Source organism: Triturus cristatus, chromosome 3_1 (genome assembly GCF_964204655.1).
Source record: "Triturus cristatus chromosome 3_1, aTriCri1.1, whole genome shotgun sequence".
In the NCBI taxonomy this organism is placed as follows: domain Eukaryota; kingdom Metazoa; phylum Chordata; class Amphibia; order Caudata; family Salamandridae; genus Triturus; species Triturus cristatus.
The window spans coordinates 877,701,903-877,715,657 of NC_140583.1; the positions used below are offsets into that span (position 1 = coordinate 877,701,903).

The 13,755-nt window shown below is 42.1% G+C and overlaps 1 protein-coding gene across 10 annotated transcripts in view; it reads right to left on the reverse strand.

Annotated features, from left to right (window-relative positions):
• Nucleotides 1-1,285: 1,285 nt before the first annotated feature.
• The window catches only part of NOSTRIN (nitric oxide synthase trafficking), a 365,313-nt gene continuing 352,843 nt past the window's right edge, over nt 1,286-13,755 (reverse strand). For all 10 annotated transcript variants that reach the window (XM_085645377.1, XM_085645374.1, XM_085645376.1 and 7 more), the window contains one exon: nt 1,286-2,671. In XM_085645377.1, the coding sequence (XP_085501503.1) occupies nt 2,547-2,671 (125 nt within the window). In that variant the 3' untranslated portion in view covers nt 1,286-2,546. The remainder of the gene's footprint in view (nt 2,672-13,755) is intronic.

Here is a 13,755-nt window from a genome sequence, read left to right on the forward strand (position 1 = left end):
TGTGAGTGTGCCTCTGATGGTTGTCTTGTCGTCCGTGTGGAGTTTGAAGTTGAGATGTTCCATGAGGGTGGTGGTGTTGTCAGTGGTGATGGTACACTGTATAGTCTCTTTGTGGATGATGGTTGTGCTGTTCCTTCTCCCGGCTTGTTGGTACGGTTTTGGTGAGTGGTTTAATAGCTGTGGCAATGTCTGGGCTGGGTGTGGGGTTTAGTCAGGTCTCAGTGAGGAAGACAATGTTGGGTGTGAGGGTGGCAATGAAGTCCCACAATCAGTGGAATGCTTGCATAGTGAGCATGTGTTGAGAAGGGAACATGTGAGTTGGTGTTTTTGTTAAGGTGGTGTCTGTGATGGGTTCAGGTGGGGCTGGTCGGTGGGCCGGTGTGTGTGCAGTGGCAGGTGCAGTGCAGTCGGTGCAGGTAAAAGGTCCTACCATGGAGCGTGGGTCAGCGCTTGTTGCGGCATCTGGGGCCAAGGGTGTAGAGCTTGGCAATGGTGTATCTTCAGGGGGTGGGAGGGCCAAGGGTCATCGCAATGGGAGCAGTCCAGGCGCAGACGGGTGCAGAAAGGCTTGCCTTTGGCACATCTTCGGCTGGCCAGTGGCACGCCCGCTGCACACATCGGCTACAGAGTCGTGCTTCGGCCTGCATTAAGTCAGTCCCAAGGTGTGCGGGCCTTCTGTTGACAGGAAGAATGGTGAGTGGAAAAACTGGTCAGGAAAACCCCAGCGGGAAAACCCTGGCAGCCGCGTTGTCACTGGATCAGTCTGGAACAAGCAGTACCTGGTGGTCACAGGCAAGTGGCAAGCTAGGTGTCCAGGTGTGTTTTCACTATGAAAAGCCAGACCTATTTACTATGTCAACATGTGTTTCTTTTTCTTATGATGGGCAAGTCATACTCCTTAAGCTGATGTTCACTTTGTCATTTGTTTCACTTTTTTTCTTGCACTTTAGATATCACTGATACACAAAAGGTTGTGTTGCAATAGATAAACCTCCAGAATTTGAAAGATCTAGAATTTACAAAGTTGTAAAATGTCTTGGTTTTATCAGTCACACATTTAAAAGATATTCAGTTGTTACATCGAAAACATCCTTTCAGTTACTCAGGAAACCAACTATTAGAATCTGTGACAATATAACGATTGGTGTAATTGGGGCTGAGTACATGGTTACTGGTTTTCTGAATGAAATTTTAGGGTTTGCAGATAGAAGAGGGGCCAGGTCTTCATCTACACTCATAACATTCCAATGTTTCTTAAGAGTATTGAAAATGTACCAATCACAAGTTTGATAAATAATTTATTGTAGTCAATCAGGCAGTTTTGAATAAATTTTTGTGTTCTTTGTTCTTAGGCTCTATATTATATAGGGTAACAGAAGTAAGATATCTCTTTCTGTAATTCATACTGTGTGGGTTTTCTGTATTTACTGGCACAATGAAGAATATTCTGAAACACAGTCCACGTGCTGATGTTACAGCCCTGAAGAAGCAGGTTCGCCGTATTAGCTGATTTTCTAGACAATTGCTAAGGATGACTTAAATAACCAGCTATGATTTGCAAATGATGATAAATGGATATTGGATCTGATTTAAATTGTTCAACCTATACAGAGACTGATTGTACCAGAATTTGATGTAGTGGACAGCCACCCAAGATGTCATGAAATCCATATAACACCTCTGAAGGAGCTGATGTTATATCTAAATAGAAACACATATTCCTTTCTATACAGAATACAAAAAAACACCTAATCCTTACAGTATTTGACTGATTATACTTGTTAAAAAGATCCAATGACTTTTCTCCCCCATGCGACCACTGCCAGAATTAGGGAGAAGTGGACAGAAAAGCCACGTAACCAAAAGACTAGCAGCCAACACCAGACCTATTGGCTGTGCCCCTGCTTGCTTTTTCTCCCAATAGATTTGTCTGTATTTTATTGTAATGAACAATGGTGTGTGAAATTGTTTATCTCCATAAACTGTAAGCAAATTTCAGAAGGTGTTGAATTTTGCAATATTTTTCCCATCAGCAGAATCATTCTGTATAATGTTTACACTTCTTTGATCAATATATTTTTGACAAACATTCGCAAAAGCATTTGTTGGAATAAAAAATAATCTGGAAACCATACATATCGCTTTAGCTCTATTTTGTGACATTCTGATACAAAAACATAAACGTTTCCCAGGAGTCACTTCGCTAATGCCACCATTAGAAGATGAATGTAAATCTGACATTTTTTATTCTGTGTTTTTGTGTTTTTCATTGTTGGGTTGATGGTAAAGTAATCTCAAACTGCACACTAATAAACATGTTTTAGAACTTCTTTTGGTGCAAATTTAGTTTTCATGACAAGATCAGACAATGCACTGCTACAAACAGTTAAAGGTAAATTAAGAATCAATGATATAAACATTTGAAGTTTCAAGTAGACATTTCATTGAATAATCCAAGTAATCAACCAGTCCTCAGTAATTGGATGATCTGATGTTTTCTCTTTCAAGGATCATAAGAGCATAATATATGCTGTAGGGATGTTTTTCTATATCTGCGATGAGTTGTCTGGGCACTCCTCAATGTAGGTAGAGGGGAAGTAACCTTTCTTCTCATTAGATGTCCCGTACCACCAGCCATTTTCGTTTTTTCGCTCCACAACCACAGACTCGCCTATTGAAAAAAAACATGTCGGTTTAGCAGAGCATACGTGCTATAAGAAGAAGAAATTAGGCCCACTCTCAAAAGTTTTATCATGAGGGGCTTTTCTGTGCAGTGCAGAATCCAGCGTGTGTTTTACGAGCTTGTAGGGCATAAAGTGAATTCATTTAACCCGATTTTTCTCTCATTTTATTTTCAGACAGCACAGTTCAGAAACAGAAAGAGACAAACCTTGTTGACTGATCGCATGCTGTATTATTGGAAAACAAAGTACTAACTAATAGAAATATCCGATTACACAAATTTACTTTACCCCCCTGCAGCTGCATAGGACAAGCGCTATACTCTGTGCTAGAAAAGCCGATTGTGATACAGCATGGTGACCTCGTACTGCTTTTGCTACTCTTAGCACTGTGGTAACAAAGAAATACTGTTCTAGGGTACATTTTGATACAACAAAATGTAGCAAACTGCTGGTGTGCAACATTTGCTATATTATTAGTAAGAAGGGCTACAGTGTAAGGTTTTGCACTGTTTGTTGTTGTTGTAGAAACAAGCTCCAACGAGCACTAAATCAGTTTTCCAATTTGTTTTCTCTGAGGCAAATCTTTTATTTGGGACAAAATCGTATTGCCTTCTGTAAGAAATTGGATTATTGGTTGAGGGAAGGAAGCCCCAATCAGGCCACAATCCTTCTCAGGGTGAAACACAATAGTTACTAAATTAACCTGTTTTTAACCCTCTCGTAGCTTGACACGGAAACATTTGCAATTATTTTTGCAGCACACAAACAACAATAATATAAAAACACAACACAAGAAAGATCTCAAACCAACTTAGAAAAACAGAGTACAAAGTAATAAATAAATTGACACTAAAACAAATGTAATCTGATTACTAGAACCAGAGTTATGAATTTTTAAAGCTTTCAGGGAAATCTAGCTCCTAAAAGATCAAGACGCTAACCACATGTATCTGGTTGAGACCGGGTCAAAGTCAAAAGTTAAGGCGGAAGAAGATAGGTGAGGAAGATAGAGTCTTCAGCAGGGCAAGGCAGCAGGCAGTGTCCGAGGAGGAGGAGGCATCATCGTTGGATGCAGCTGGACAAGGTCGCTGTAAAGATTTTTACCTTCAAACTTAGAAAACGTTTTGGAAGACGAAATTCTCCAGCAGGACGAATCTGCACACTGTAGCCGAAGATGGCTCCATGAGGCCAGATACAATCATCGAGAGGTCGCACTGAAAAGGATTTGCTGCTGCAGGGAAGAGCTGTTGCAGAAAATACCGCAAAGTCAGGCCAACCGGTGATGCACCTTGAACGGATCAGCAGACAGGTAGGTTCTAGTCTTCGGTTGGTTCTCCAGGCAGCTTTTGAAAAAAAGTCCCTGGTTTTGGGAGAAGTACCACCAACGCCACTATCAATGGTCCAGGGCCTGGGGTGCACCACAGAAGGGGTTAGGACTCATTCCAACATAGGGCATAGTGGGGCTCAAAGCTTCAGGGGCTTGTTATGTCCCTTTGGCTCATGCAGGAGACAAGCCAACTGGCCCTTGGAGTCCCTCAGGTGGTCATGGGTTCAATACGCAGGACTAGTTGTCCTTCAGGCAGTAAGGCAGTCCTTGAAAGCAGTAAGGCAGTCTTTCAAAGCAGCAAGGCAGTCCTTCTGGCAGCAGTGCAGACCTTCTGAATCTTCCACAGGTCTAGGAGTGCAGTGAAGAGTTGTTCTGAGATCCAAAATTTATACCTGATGCCAGGCTTGGTGTGTGTGGGAAACACCCTTTATTACCCCTATATCTGGCTCTGGAAAATTAGTTATTTCTCCTGTCAAGGCTCCAAGAAGTCTGGGATGACAAAAGGTAGGCAGGCCTGGCATTAGATTCCTTTGTGTGTGCTGGAGGCAGAGCCCTTTAAAGTGTAAGTGGTGCAGGGAACGGCTCCACCCCAAGCCATCCTGCCAGGATGGGCCCTCCTGCTCTCACCTAGTCAACTTTGGGTGATTGTCTGGGAGGAATACACAAACCTCCAACAGCAGAGCCATTAATAGTCATGTGACCCAGGAAACGTTTCAAAGGCACAAATGTATAGTGCAAGAAAATGCCAAATTTTGAAAAGTAAACACAAGGAGATGATGGACTGAGTGCTGAAACTTTTCAGACGCTAACCCCCAGTCACAGATCTTGGTTGAATCCATCAACGTTCTTTACCTCACTTCGCCACCCCAGTTCAGACCCAGCCATATGCAAATCAGTCTTGACCCAGTTCCTTATGGGAACAGTCCAACCCGAACTGCCAAGCTAGGTCTTCCCTGGACCGGAAACAAGCATCCTGCTCCTAGGATGCTTGTTTCCAGTCCAGGGAGGACCTGGCCTGGCAGCTCAGGGTGGACTGTTCCCATTGGGCGCAGGGTCAAGACGGTAATTACCCATTACTACGGAGGCTTTACTCCGCATACCATTACTTCGCAAGCGTTACAACGCATGCGATGTAACAACGCGTAGCCTTTACTACGCAAGTTGTTACATCGCATGCGTTGTAACTACGCATGCGTTGTAATGAGTAAACAATGAGGCAGAACTCCTCCCAGGAAGCGGCGCTGACCGGATGAGCGCACACAGGAAGGTGCGCGATGACAACTGCATGGTGATGCCGGCAGGGTGAGAAGGAAGCGGAGCTGGAGATGGATCTCTGCCGTTAAATCCAGAACCCACTAATGTACCACCGCGACCCCGTGCACTTCAACACTAAGATTTACATTGACTCACTCACTCGACGAGACTCTGACGCTCAGGCCTTGTACCCACATTCCCGAGGGCTTCTAGTTACTCCTGGTTTGTTCTATTATTTAAACTGCCTTGAATTGTTTTATGTTTGTGCGTCTGCTACTAGGGAGTCCCCATTTCCACTCTGATGCATTTAACCTATATTACATGGGATAATTCTTTGCTGCTTCAGTATTTTAATTGTGTTGATCTTTTTGGACTTTTCTCTCTCCTGAATTTCTTTTCACTGTAAGTCAAGCCCTTTAACTTTTGCACATGTGTATTCCTCTGTGACATATCAACCACTTTGTTGGTGCCACTTGTAGCGTGTTTCTTATTCCTCTGATTTAAGGCGTTAAGGGAGTTACTTGATCCTTGGTCCGTTAAGGATCAGTATTTGTCCTGCGCATTGGAAGTTTAAGAGTTCGGAGGCAATTAAGTAGTGTAAGAATGAATGCAACTTACTCCTCCCAGGAGGAAGTGGCAGGGGAAGGTGACAGGGAGCGGCTGAAAAGGGATAGGGAGAGCAGCACCAGTCGTAATGGAGTGAGGGCGCCATGGAGTCACGCATAGGTTTTCTCACCTACGAGGAAGACGTCAGGAGAGGTAAGCCGGGGGCGTTGTCCTAGGGGGAGGGTCGTGCAAGGGGTTGTTTTTTTGATTTTAGGGTAGTGTAGTTGTGTTTGTGTAGTGTAGAGTAGTGTATTTGGGTTTAGGGTAGTGTCGGGCCGTGAAGGGTAGTGTTTGGGAGTAGGGACAGGACTGGGTGTAGGAGCAGGGTCGTGCTGGGGGTAGTGTTTTAGGTTTTAGGGTTGTGATGTGGTGTTTGTGTAGTGTAGAGTAGTGTATTTGGGTTTAGGGTAGTGTCGGTGTCGTGAAGGGTAGTGTTTGGGAGTAGGGACAGGACTGGGGGTAGGGGCAGGGTCGTGCTGGGGTAGTGTTTTAGGTTTAAGGGTAGTGTAGTTGTGTTTCTGTTTGTGTAGTGTAGAGTAGTGTATTTGGGTTTAGGGTAGTGTCGGGGGTCATGGAGGGTAGTGTTTGGGAGTAGGGACAGGATTGGGGGTAGGGGCAGGGTCGTGCTGGGGTTAGTGTTTTAGGTTTTAGGGTAGTGTTGCGGTGTTGTGTAGTGTAGGGTAGTGGTTTAGGGTAGAGTTGGGGGGTCTTGCAGGGTAGTGTTTGAGTGTAGGGAGCGAGCTGGGAGAAGGGGGAGGGTCGTGCAGGGGGTAGTGATTTAGAGTTTAGGGTAGTGTTGTGGTGTTTGTCCAGTGTAGGGTAGTGTAGTGTTTGGACGTTTGGGTAGTGTTTTAGAGTTTGTTATGTGTAGGGTAGTGTATTTGTATTTAGTATTTTGTGTAGTGTTGGGGTAAATGTTTGTTTTTATTACTAGGCAAGTTTTTAGTTCGCATACATTAACACTTGCAATGTAAAGGTATGCAAACTAAAAACTTGCGTAGTAACGGTAATTGCTAAGTAAAAACTTCGTAGTAAAAAGCTGCAAAGTAATGGTATGCTAAATAACGAGTCATATTCGGTCAAGACTGATTTGCATATGGCTGGGTTCAAACTGGAATGGCATGGGGAGCAAAAAAACAATGGATTCAGGCCCAGATCTCGGTACTGGGGTGAAAGTATGACATTGTTCTGCATTCTATCCATCACTTGTTCTTTTTGCAACTTTCTAAATGTGCCATTTTCCAAATTGTGATTTAAAATCCAACTTTACCATTAAAGAGGATTTTAAATGACAATTCATTTGTGTCCAAACAGCATATTTTTACCAGTTCCCAATCCACATTTAGCACTCATTAAATTTAATAAGGTAACCAAGCGTAAGTCAGTGTGAGAGATAGGCCTTAGAGTAGAGAAAAACAACTTTGGGAGTTTTACTAACAGGACATGTAAAACTTAATCCCACATTTTCTACTTTTTCAATGCCATGCACCCTGCACTATGGGCTTTTAGGGCCTTACTCAGAGAAGAAAGATTTATTTCTGGCAAAAGTTTATTTTGCCTGGTCAAAATGACATGCTTTAAAGTGCTACTTGAGTAGGGGGCACAATGAGTGCTATGGGCCCACTAGTAGCATTTACAGGCCCTCGGTGCATGTAGTACCGTGTTGTAGGGATTTAAAAGTATATAAAAGTGTCAATCAGATGTAAGCCATTCTTACCATGTTTTTTTTAGGAAAATAGCACAAGCACTTTAACACTGGTTAGCTGTGGTAGAGTGCACAGAGTCCTAATGCCAACAAAGAAAAAATATAGCTAAGCAGGAGAGGTTAAGGCAAACTATTTGGAAGTGACCCCACAGAGAGGGTCAGGTCCATTACTTTCTTTTCTTACAGAGGTAGTAAAAATGTTGCAAATTGAATTTGCTCATTATTTGCGCATGTGCAAACTTTCATATAATATGAAGCCTGACAAGGAAACGTTTATCACATCTATGTATCTTCATAGGTTGTGTGTCTTTGGTGTACTTAGAAATCATCTCAACCCAGAAAGCATAACATAAAACTGACCTAAGTAATATGTGCAAGCCCATGATATTCTGTACACCAATACACAGTGAAATATGCCAGTTTAGAACTAGGAACGTATGCACATTTCTAAATTAGTGTTTAAGATCCATTCTTTATTATAAAAGCTCATCCTCTCCATCCACCTGGCAGAAGAAGAGTTTCGCTGAAAGGTTTCCTTTTTTACAAGATAAATCCACTTTTCTTCTTAGGTTACCAGTTTTTCATTGGAGAGATGAGAATTTGGTCACTAGTGCAATCCCACTACAGTAAAATCACAGCCAGGGCAGTTGGAATTATATGATTCTGCAGCTGCAGCTTATTTAGCATAATTGTGGATTTGCCACATTTGCCACATAAATCATCATCTACAGATTTTATCAAAAAAATGTGTTTCTAGCTCAAAAGTTGCTAAAATATGTGGTGATGTGTTCGTAAACAGTGGAAGGCTTTTCACAAAGATTAATTGGTTATCTTTCAGTTACTTACTTCTATTTTTGTTTGTTAAACTGGTACTAATGAGTTGAAATATTTGTCCAGACAATATTACCATGTGTAGAAATGACAAATTAACGAAGCAATACTTTAGAAAAATGTGCAGCATAATGCCCCATAATTTGCGTTTTCTTGCTGCAAATTTTAGTCAACCCTGCTGCATAATTTGGTGCTCCCCTGCTTCATAATTTCAGTGGCCCTGATCATAGCACTCAAATCTGACAAAGAATCCAATCTTCTCAATAAAAATCATTCCCCTGCATGGAGCAGGGGATTCAGGAGTAGTCTAGGGAGCTTTAAAAAGCCTGGGGTTGTATTACAGAAGTTACTGGGGTGCTCAACAGGCATTTGCACCTGCTTTGTGCACCACTAGGGCACTTTGGTATTACAGAAGAGACAGCAGATGCTTGTGCTGCCCCTTCTGTAATACAGATAGCGCTGGCACACATGTAGTGTCAGCGCTACCGCAAGAGGGTGTTCCCTTATTTACATGGAGCTGTGACTCCATGCAAATGAGGGAATCTCTTTACCTTTGCCCCCCTACCGTATATAGACATGAGCGCAAAGGCAAAGAAGCTGTCAGCCGGCGCACTGTCTGTGCATCCCTTGATGGCACCCCTCTGGAGGGGACCAAGAGGGACCCACTGACCCCCCCAGACTTTCCCTTGTAAGCGGGTTTGGTCACTCACTGCCCCAGCCTGCTAGAGGGTTCTCTCTCCCTCCTAAAAGTGCAGGCAGGTTGCCGTCTGCACAGTAAAACATGGAGATGCTGCTTCAAAGCCCCTCCATATTTCACTTGAAAGCGCTGCTCAAGTTTGCGGCTGCCCTGAGGGCAGTGCATTCAACATAGTAGGAAGCACTATCTCTGTTTGCGTATGGCACACCTGTTTGAAGGTGCGCCTTGGCGCAAAGAGGCAAATTGCACCCTGTATGTAATAAAATCCCTGGTATGCAAACCATTCCATATAGGAATGAGATAACCAATTTCACATTGTCTGCTCCACAATTAGAAGTGCAATTTAATATATCGGAAGTGGTGTCCATGTCCTAGTGTTGTAATTCAGTATATTTCTATTTTGGCTCTGACAAGCACTTTTTTGAGGGGAAACAATTTAGAAGCCAAAAAAATTTGTGAAACCAACACTGCCCTTTTTGTGACACTGTGGCTTATAAATACAGGCCAATCACGCACCCAACGAGGTGCCCTGCCTCTCATTTTCCATTGATATAGCAGGTATTTTGCGCACACGTTTATGTTTTTTTACGGTTGTCACTGGAATTCCTGTTTTTTTGACAAAGTTAGTCAAACAGTACAGACCTTCTTTACGTTCATTTTCTCTTTTGCCATCAAAGTCAGAAACTCCAAGCGTTTTTATCTTAATTATTTCAGTGCCTTAACAGTACCAAAAGAGAGAAAGATCAATTGTCCCTCACTCCAAAAAATACTTAATTATTTGAACTTAACAGCCTCTAGGTTTCAAACTTTATCTTCAAACAAGGTGTTCTACAGCCAAAAACAATCATGTAAAAACATACATAGTGCAACAAATCCATATATTTTCAAGTTTTCCTGTATTTAGGTTCTGGTAAGTATGGTCTGACTTGACAGCACAGCTATCACCTGACAATTTAGTGAGCATCACCAAAAGAGGGGCTTTGACTCCACCCACATGTTGTAAGCAAGGAGTGCATTTTGATTGGGCAGAAATTGTGTGCTTCCACAAGAAAGTGCTTCATGTGCTAACAGAATGAAGGTAGAATCTTTTTGGAAAGGATCATGAATTTAAAAGAATATATGATACAACCACAAAGGTACCAATTTGCAGTGCGCATGTGGGTGGTATGTCAGAATGCTGAAGAATGAAATATTGTCTTAAGTTGTACCCTAAACATTCAGAGCCAAACTAATATTGTGAATATAAGTCTATACAGGTAAGTAGAGATTTGTTATTCATAACTTTACATCTACCTACCTTGAAGCTATCTATCTATCTATGTGGTCACTGTAGTTTCGTGAAATTGCAAGGCATCCGGCGGAACTAATTGGATACATAGTGATGACAAGGCATTATGTGATTAGCTAATGACTGCCTTAACAAAAGTTAAAGGCAGCCTTGTTGTTTTAAGTACACTTTGGCTGTGTTCTGCATTACGCCCTTATATATAGTTAAGAATTACGTTTTATATTTTTCCCTATCTATTACCACTTCATTAAACTGGTTATAGGTAGGGAAAATTCATTATAAATTTCTGTATATTGAAAAACAATTACGTAGTACCACAGTACTGCCTTAGAAGTACCGCAATACTTAAAAAAGACAATAAATAAAATAAAAATTACATTAAAAATACACTGTACTACATTATATTTTACATATATAGTGTACTTTTTACATTTTTAATTCTTAACAAAAACACAATGGAGTACCACAATAATACCTACAAAATACCTCACTGAAAACGTGAAAAACGTGCAGAGCACTTTCAAGACGTTTTACAGCACAGCGCTTGCAAATTAAATTAAGCCTGCCTAATGCTCTGCAACCTACTATAGGATAAAAATAAGCCTTAATTCAGCAAAGGAACATTTGAACTTACTACAAGTGAACAAGCACACTCGCATCATGAACTTTCTGTTCCAGCATGCACCAGGTATGTGCACTGAGCACACGCCCACTGAGCAACAGTGATGTTGCTAAAGCTGCAAATTAAAATGAATGCGAGGCTCAGATGTCTTTTGTGGCAGCCCAGGAAGAAGGTGTTTTCAACCTTGAAACGCGTTGGCAAGCACAATTACGTAAAGGAACATGAAAACAGGCTGCATCATGAAGCTGTATGGCGAAGCTCTGTGAGTGACCTCCCAATGCTAAAGGGCACTTTGGTGGAAATATTTTGACACGGCAGCCCAGCCATGGGGAGGGGCACCATTACCGGCTGGAAAAGAAATACAGATTCCAGCAAGGTGAGGCTGTTGTTTTGCACTTTCAAGACGTTTTCCAGCACACCGCTTGAAATGCTAATTAAGCCTGCCTAATGCTCTGCAACCTACTATAGGATAAAAATAAGCCTTAATTGAGCAAAGGAACATTTGAACTTACTACAAGTGAACAAGCACACTCGCATCATGAACTTTCTGTTCCAGCATGCACCAGGTATGTGCACTGAGCACACGCCCACTGAGCAACAGTGATGTTAATAAAGCTGCAAATTAAAATGAATGCGAGGCTCAGATGTCTTTTGTGGCAGCCCAGGAAGAAGGGGTATTCAACCTTGAAACGCGTTGGCAAGCACAATTACGTAAAGGAACATGAAAGCAGGCTGCATCATGAAGCTGTATGGCGAAGCTCTGTGAGTGACCTCCCAATGCTAAAGGGCACTTTGGTGGAAATATTTTGACACGGCAGCCCGGCCGTGGGGAGGGGCACCATTACCGGCTGGAAAAGAAACACAGATTCCAGCAAAGTGAGGCTGTTGTTTTGCACTTTCAAGACATTTTCCAGCACAGCGCTTGAAATGCTAATTAAGCCTGCCTAATGCTCTGCAACCTACTATAGGATAAAAATAAGCCTTAATTCAGCAAAGGAACATTTGAACTTACTACAAGTGAACAAGCACACTCGCATCATGAACTTTCTGTTCCAGCATGCACCAGGTATGTGCACTGAGCACACGCCCACTGAGCAACAGTGATGTTAATAAAGCAGCAAATTAAAATGAATGCGAGGCTCAGATGTCTTTTGTGGCAGCCCAGGAAGAAGGGGTTTTCAACCTTGAAACGCGTTGGCAAGCACAATTACGTAAAGGAACATGAAAGCAGGCTGCATCATGAAGCTGTATGGCGAAGCTCTGTGAGTGACCTCCCAATGCTAAAGGGCACTTTGGTGGAAATATTTTGACACCGGGAGGGGCACCATTACCGGCTGGAAAAGAAACACAGATTCCAGCAAGGTGAGGCTGTTGTTTTGCACTTTCAAGACATTTTCCAGCACAGCGCTTGAAATGCTAATTAAGCCTGCCTAATGCTCTGCAACCTACTATAGGATAAAAAATAAGCCTTAATTCAGCAAAGGAACATTTGAACTTACTACAAGTGAACAAGCACACTCGCATCATGAACTTTCTGTTCCAGCATGCACCAGGTATGTGCACTGAGCACACGCCCACTGAGCAACAGTGATGTTAATAAAGCTGCAAATTAAAATGAATGCGAGGCTCAGATGTCTTTTGTGGCAGCCCAGGAAGAAGGTGTTTTCAACCTTGAAACGCGTTGGCAAGCACAATTACGTAAAGGAACATGAAAGCAGGCTGCATCATGAAGCTGTATGGCGAAGCTCTGTGAGTGACCTCCCAATGCTAAAGGGCACTTTGGTGGAAATATATATATAGATATATATATACTACCTACTGGCAGTCGCCAGTAGGTAGTTATAGTTAGGACCTATTATCCATAGGAAAATCGTAACATTCTTTTCCGAATAACTTTGGCGAGGGTTGACAAATCTTCGCGAAATTTCAAAAACTCGTGGGGCACTCCGGTCAGCTCCTATCTTAAAAGTTTCAGGGTGATTCGGCAAGCGGGGTCCGAGAAAAAAGGGGGTCCCAAAACGTGTTTTCTCCATGTTAATTCCTATAGGAAACTTTAGACACAGCTACAGTCCGAACTGCTTAACGGAATTACACCAAATTTGGCGAAAAGGTAGCCCTTGGTTCAGAAAGATCCCTTTTTGTTAAATGTTGTAAATATGTTATGTAGTATATGAGAAATTAGAAAAAGAAAAAGTTTCAATATCTGGGCAGAGCCTAACGACACATCTCATCGTGAGATCTGATTGGCTGTCAGAACTTCATCCTGGAACTGTGAATCGAAGATTTTGAGGGTTACCAAAAGGAGAACTATAAAGGGTGATAACAGACTTTAGTTACATTAGAATTCATTTGTTGATGGTACCATACTAATTTCAGGAATTGTGGTGTGTTCTAAGGTGATTTTACCCTGTGAAAAACCTTCTGCTGGGATATCATGAATTATGTTTGAGAGAAAACTGAAGCTAAAATGAGAGCATATTTTCTGTAAATTCACATTATCTTTCTATAGTCATGTGAGAATGAAGTCTGTCATTCTCAGTAAATCATGTACATCCAACAAGGGCAGAGACTGTCAGTTGATGCCTTTGTGTTCTACTGCAGCTTCCCAGAATGTTCTAAAGAACAACTAGAACACTAACAGTCTTACTTATGACAAAATTATGGCAAACCTGAAGCCATCTTGATTGGAATAAATTGGTAACTCTTAAAACATTTAATTTAAAAAGGAACAAAATGAGGGG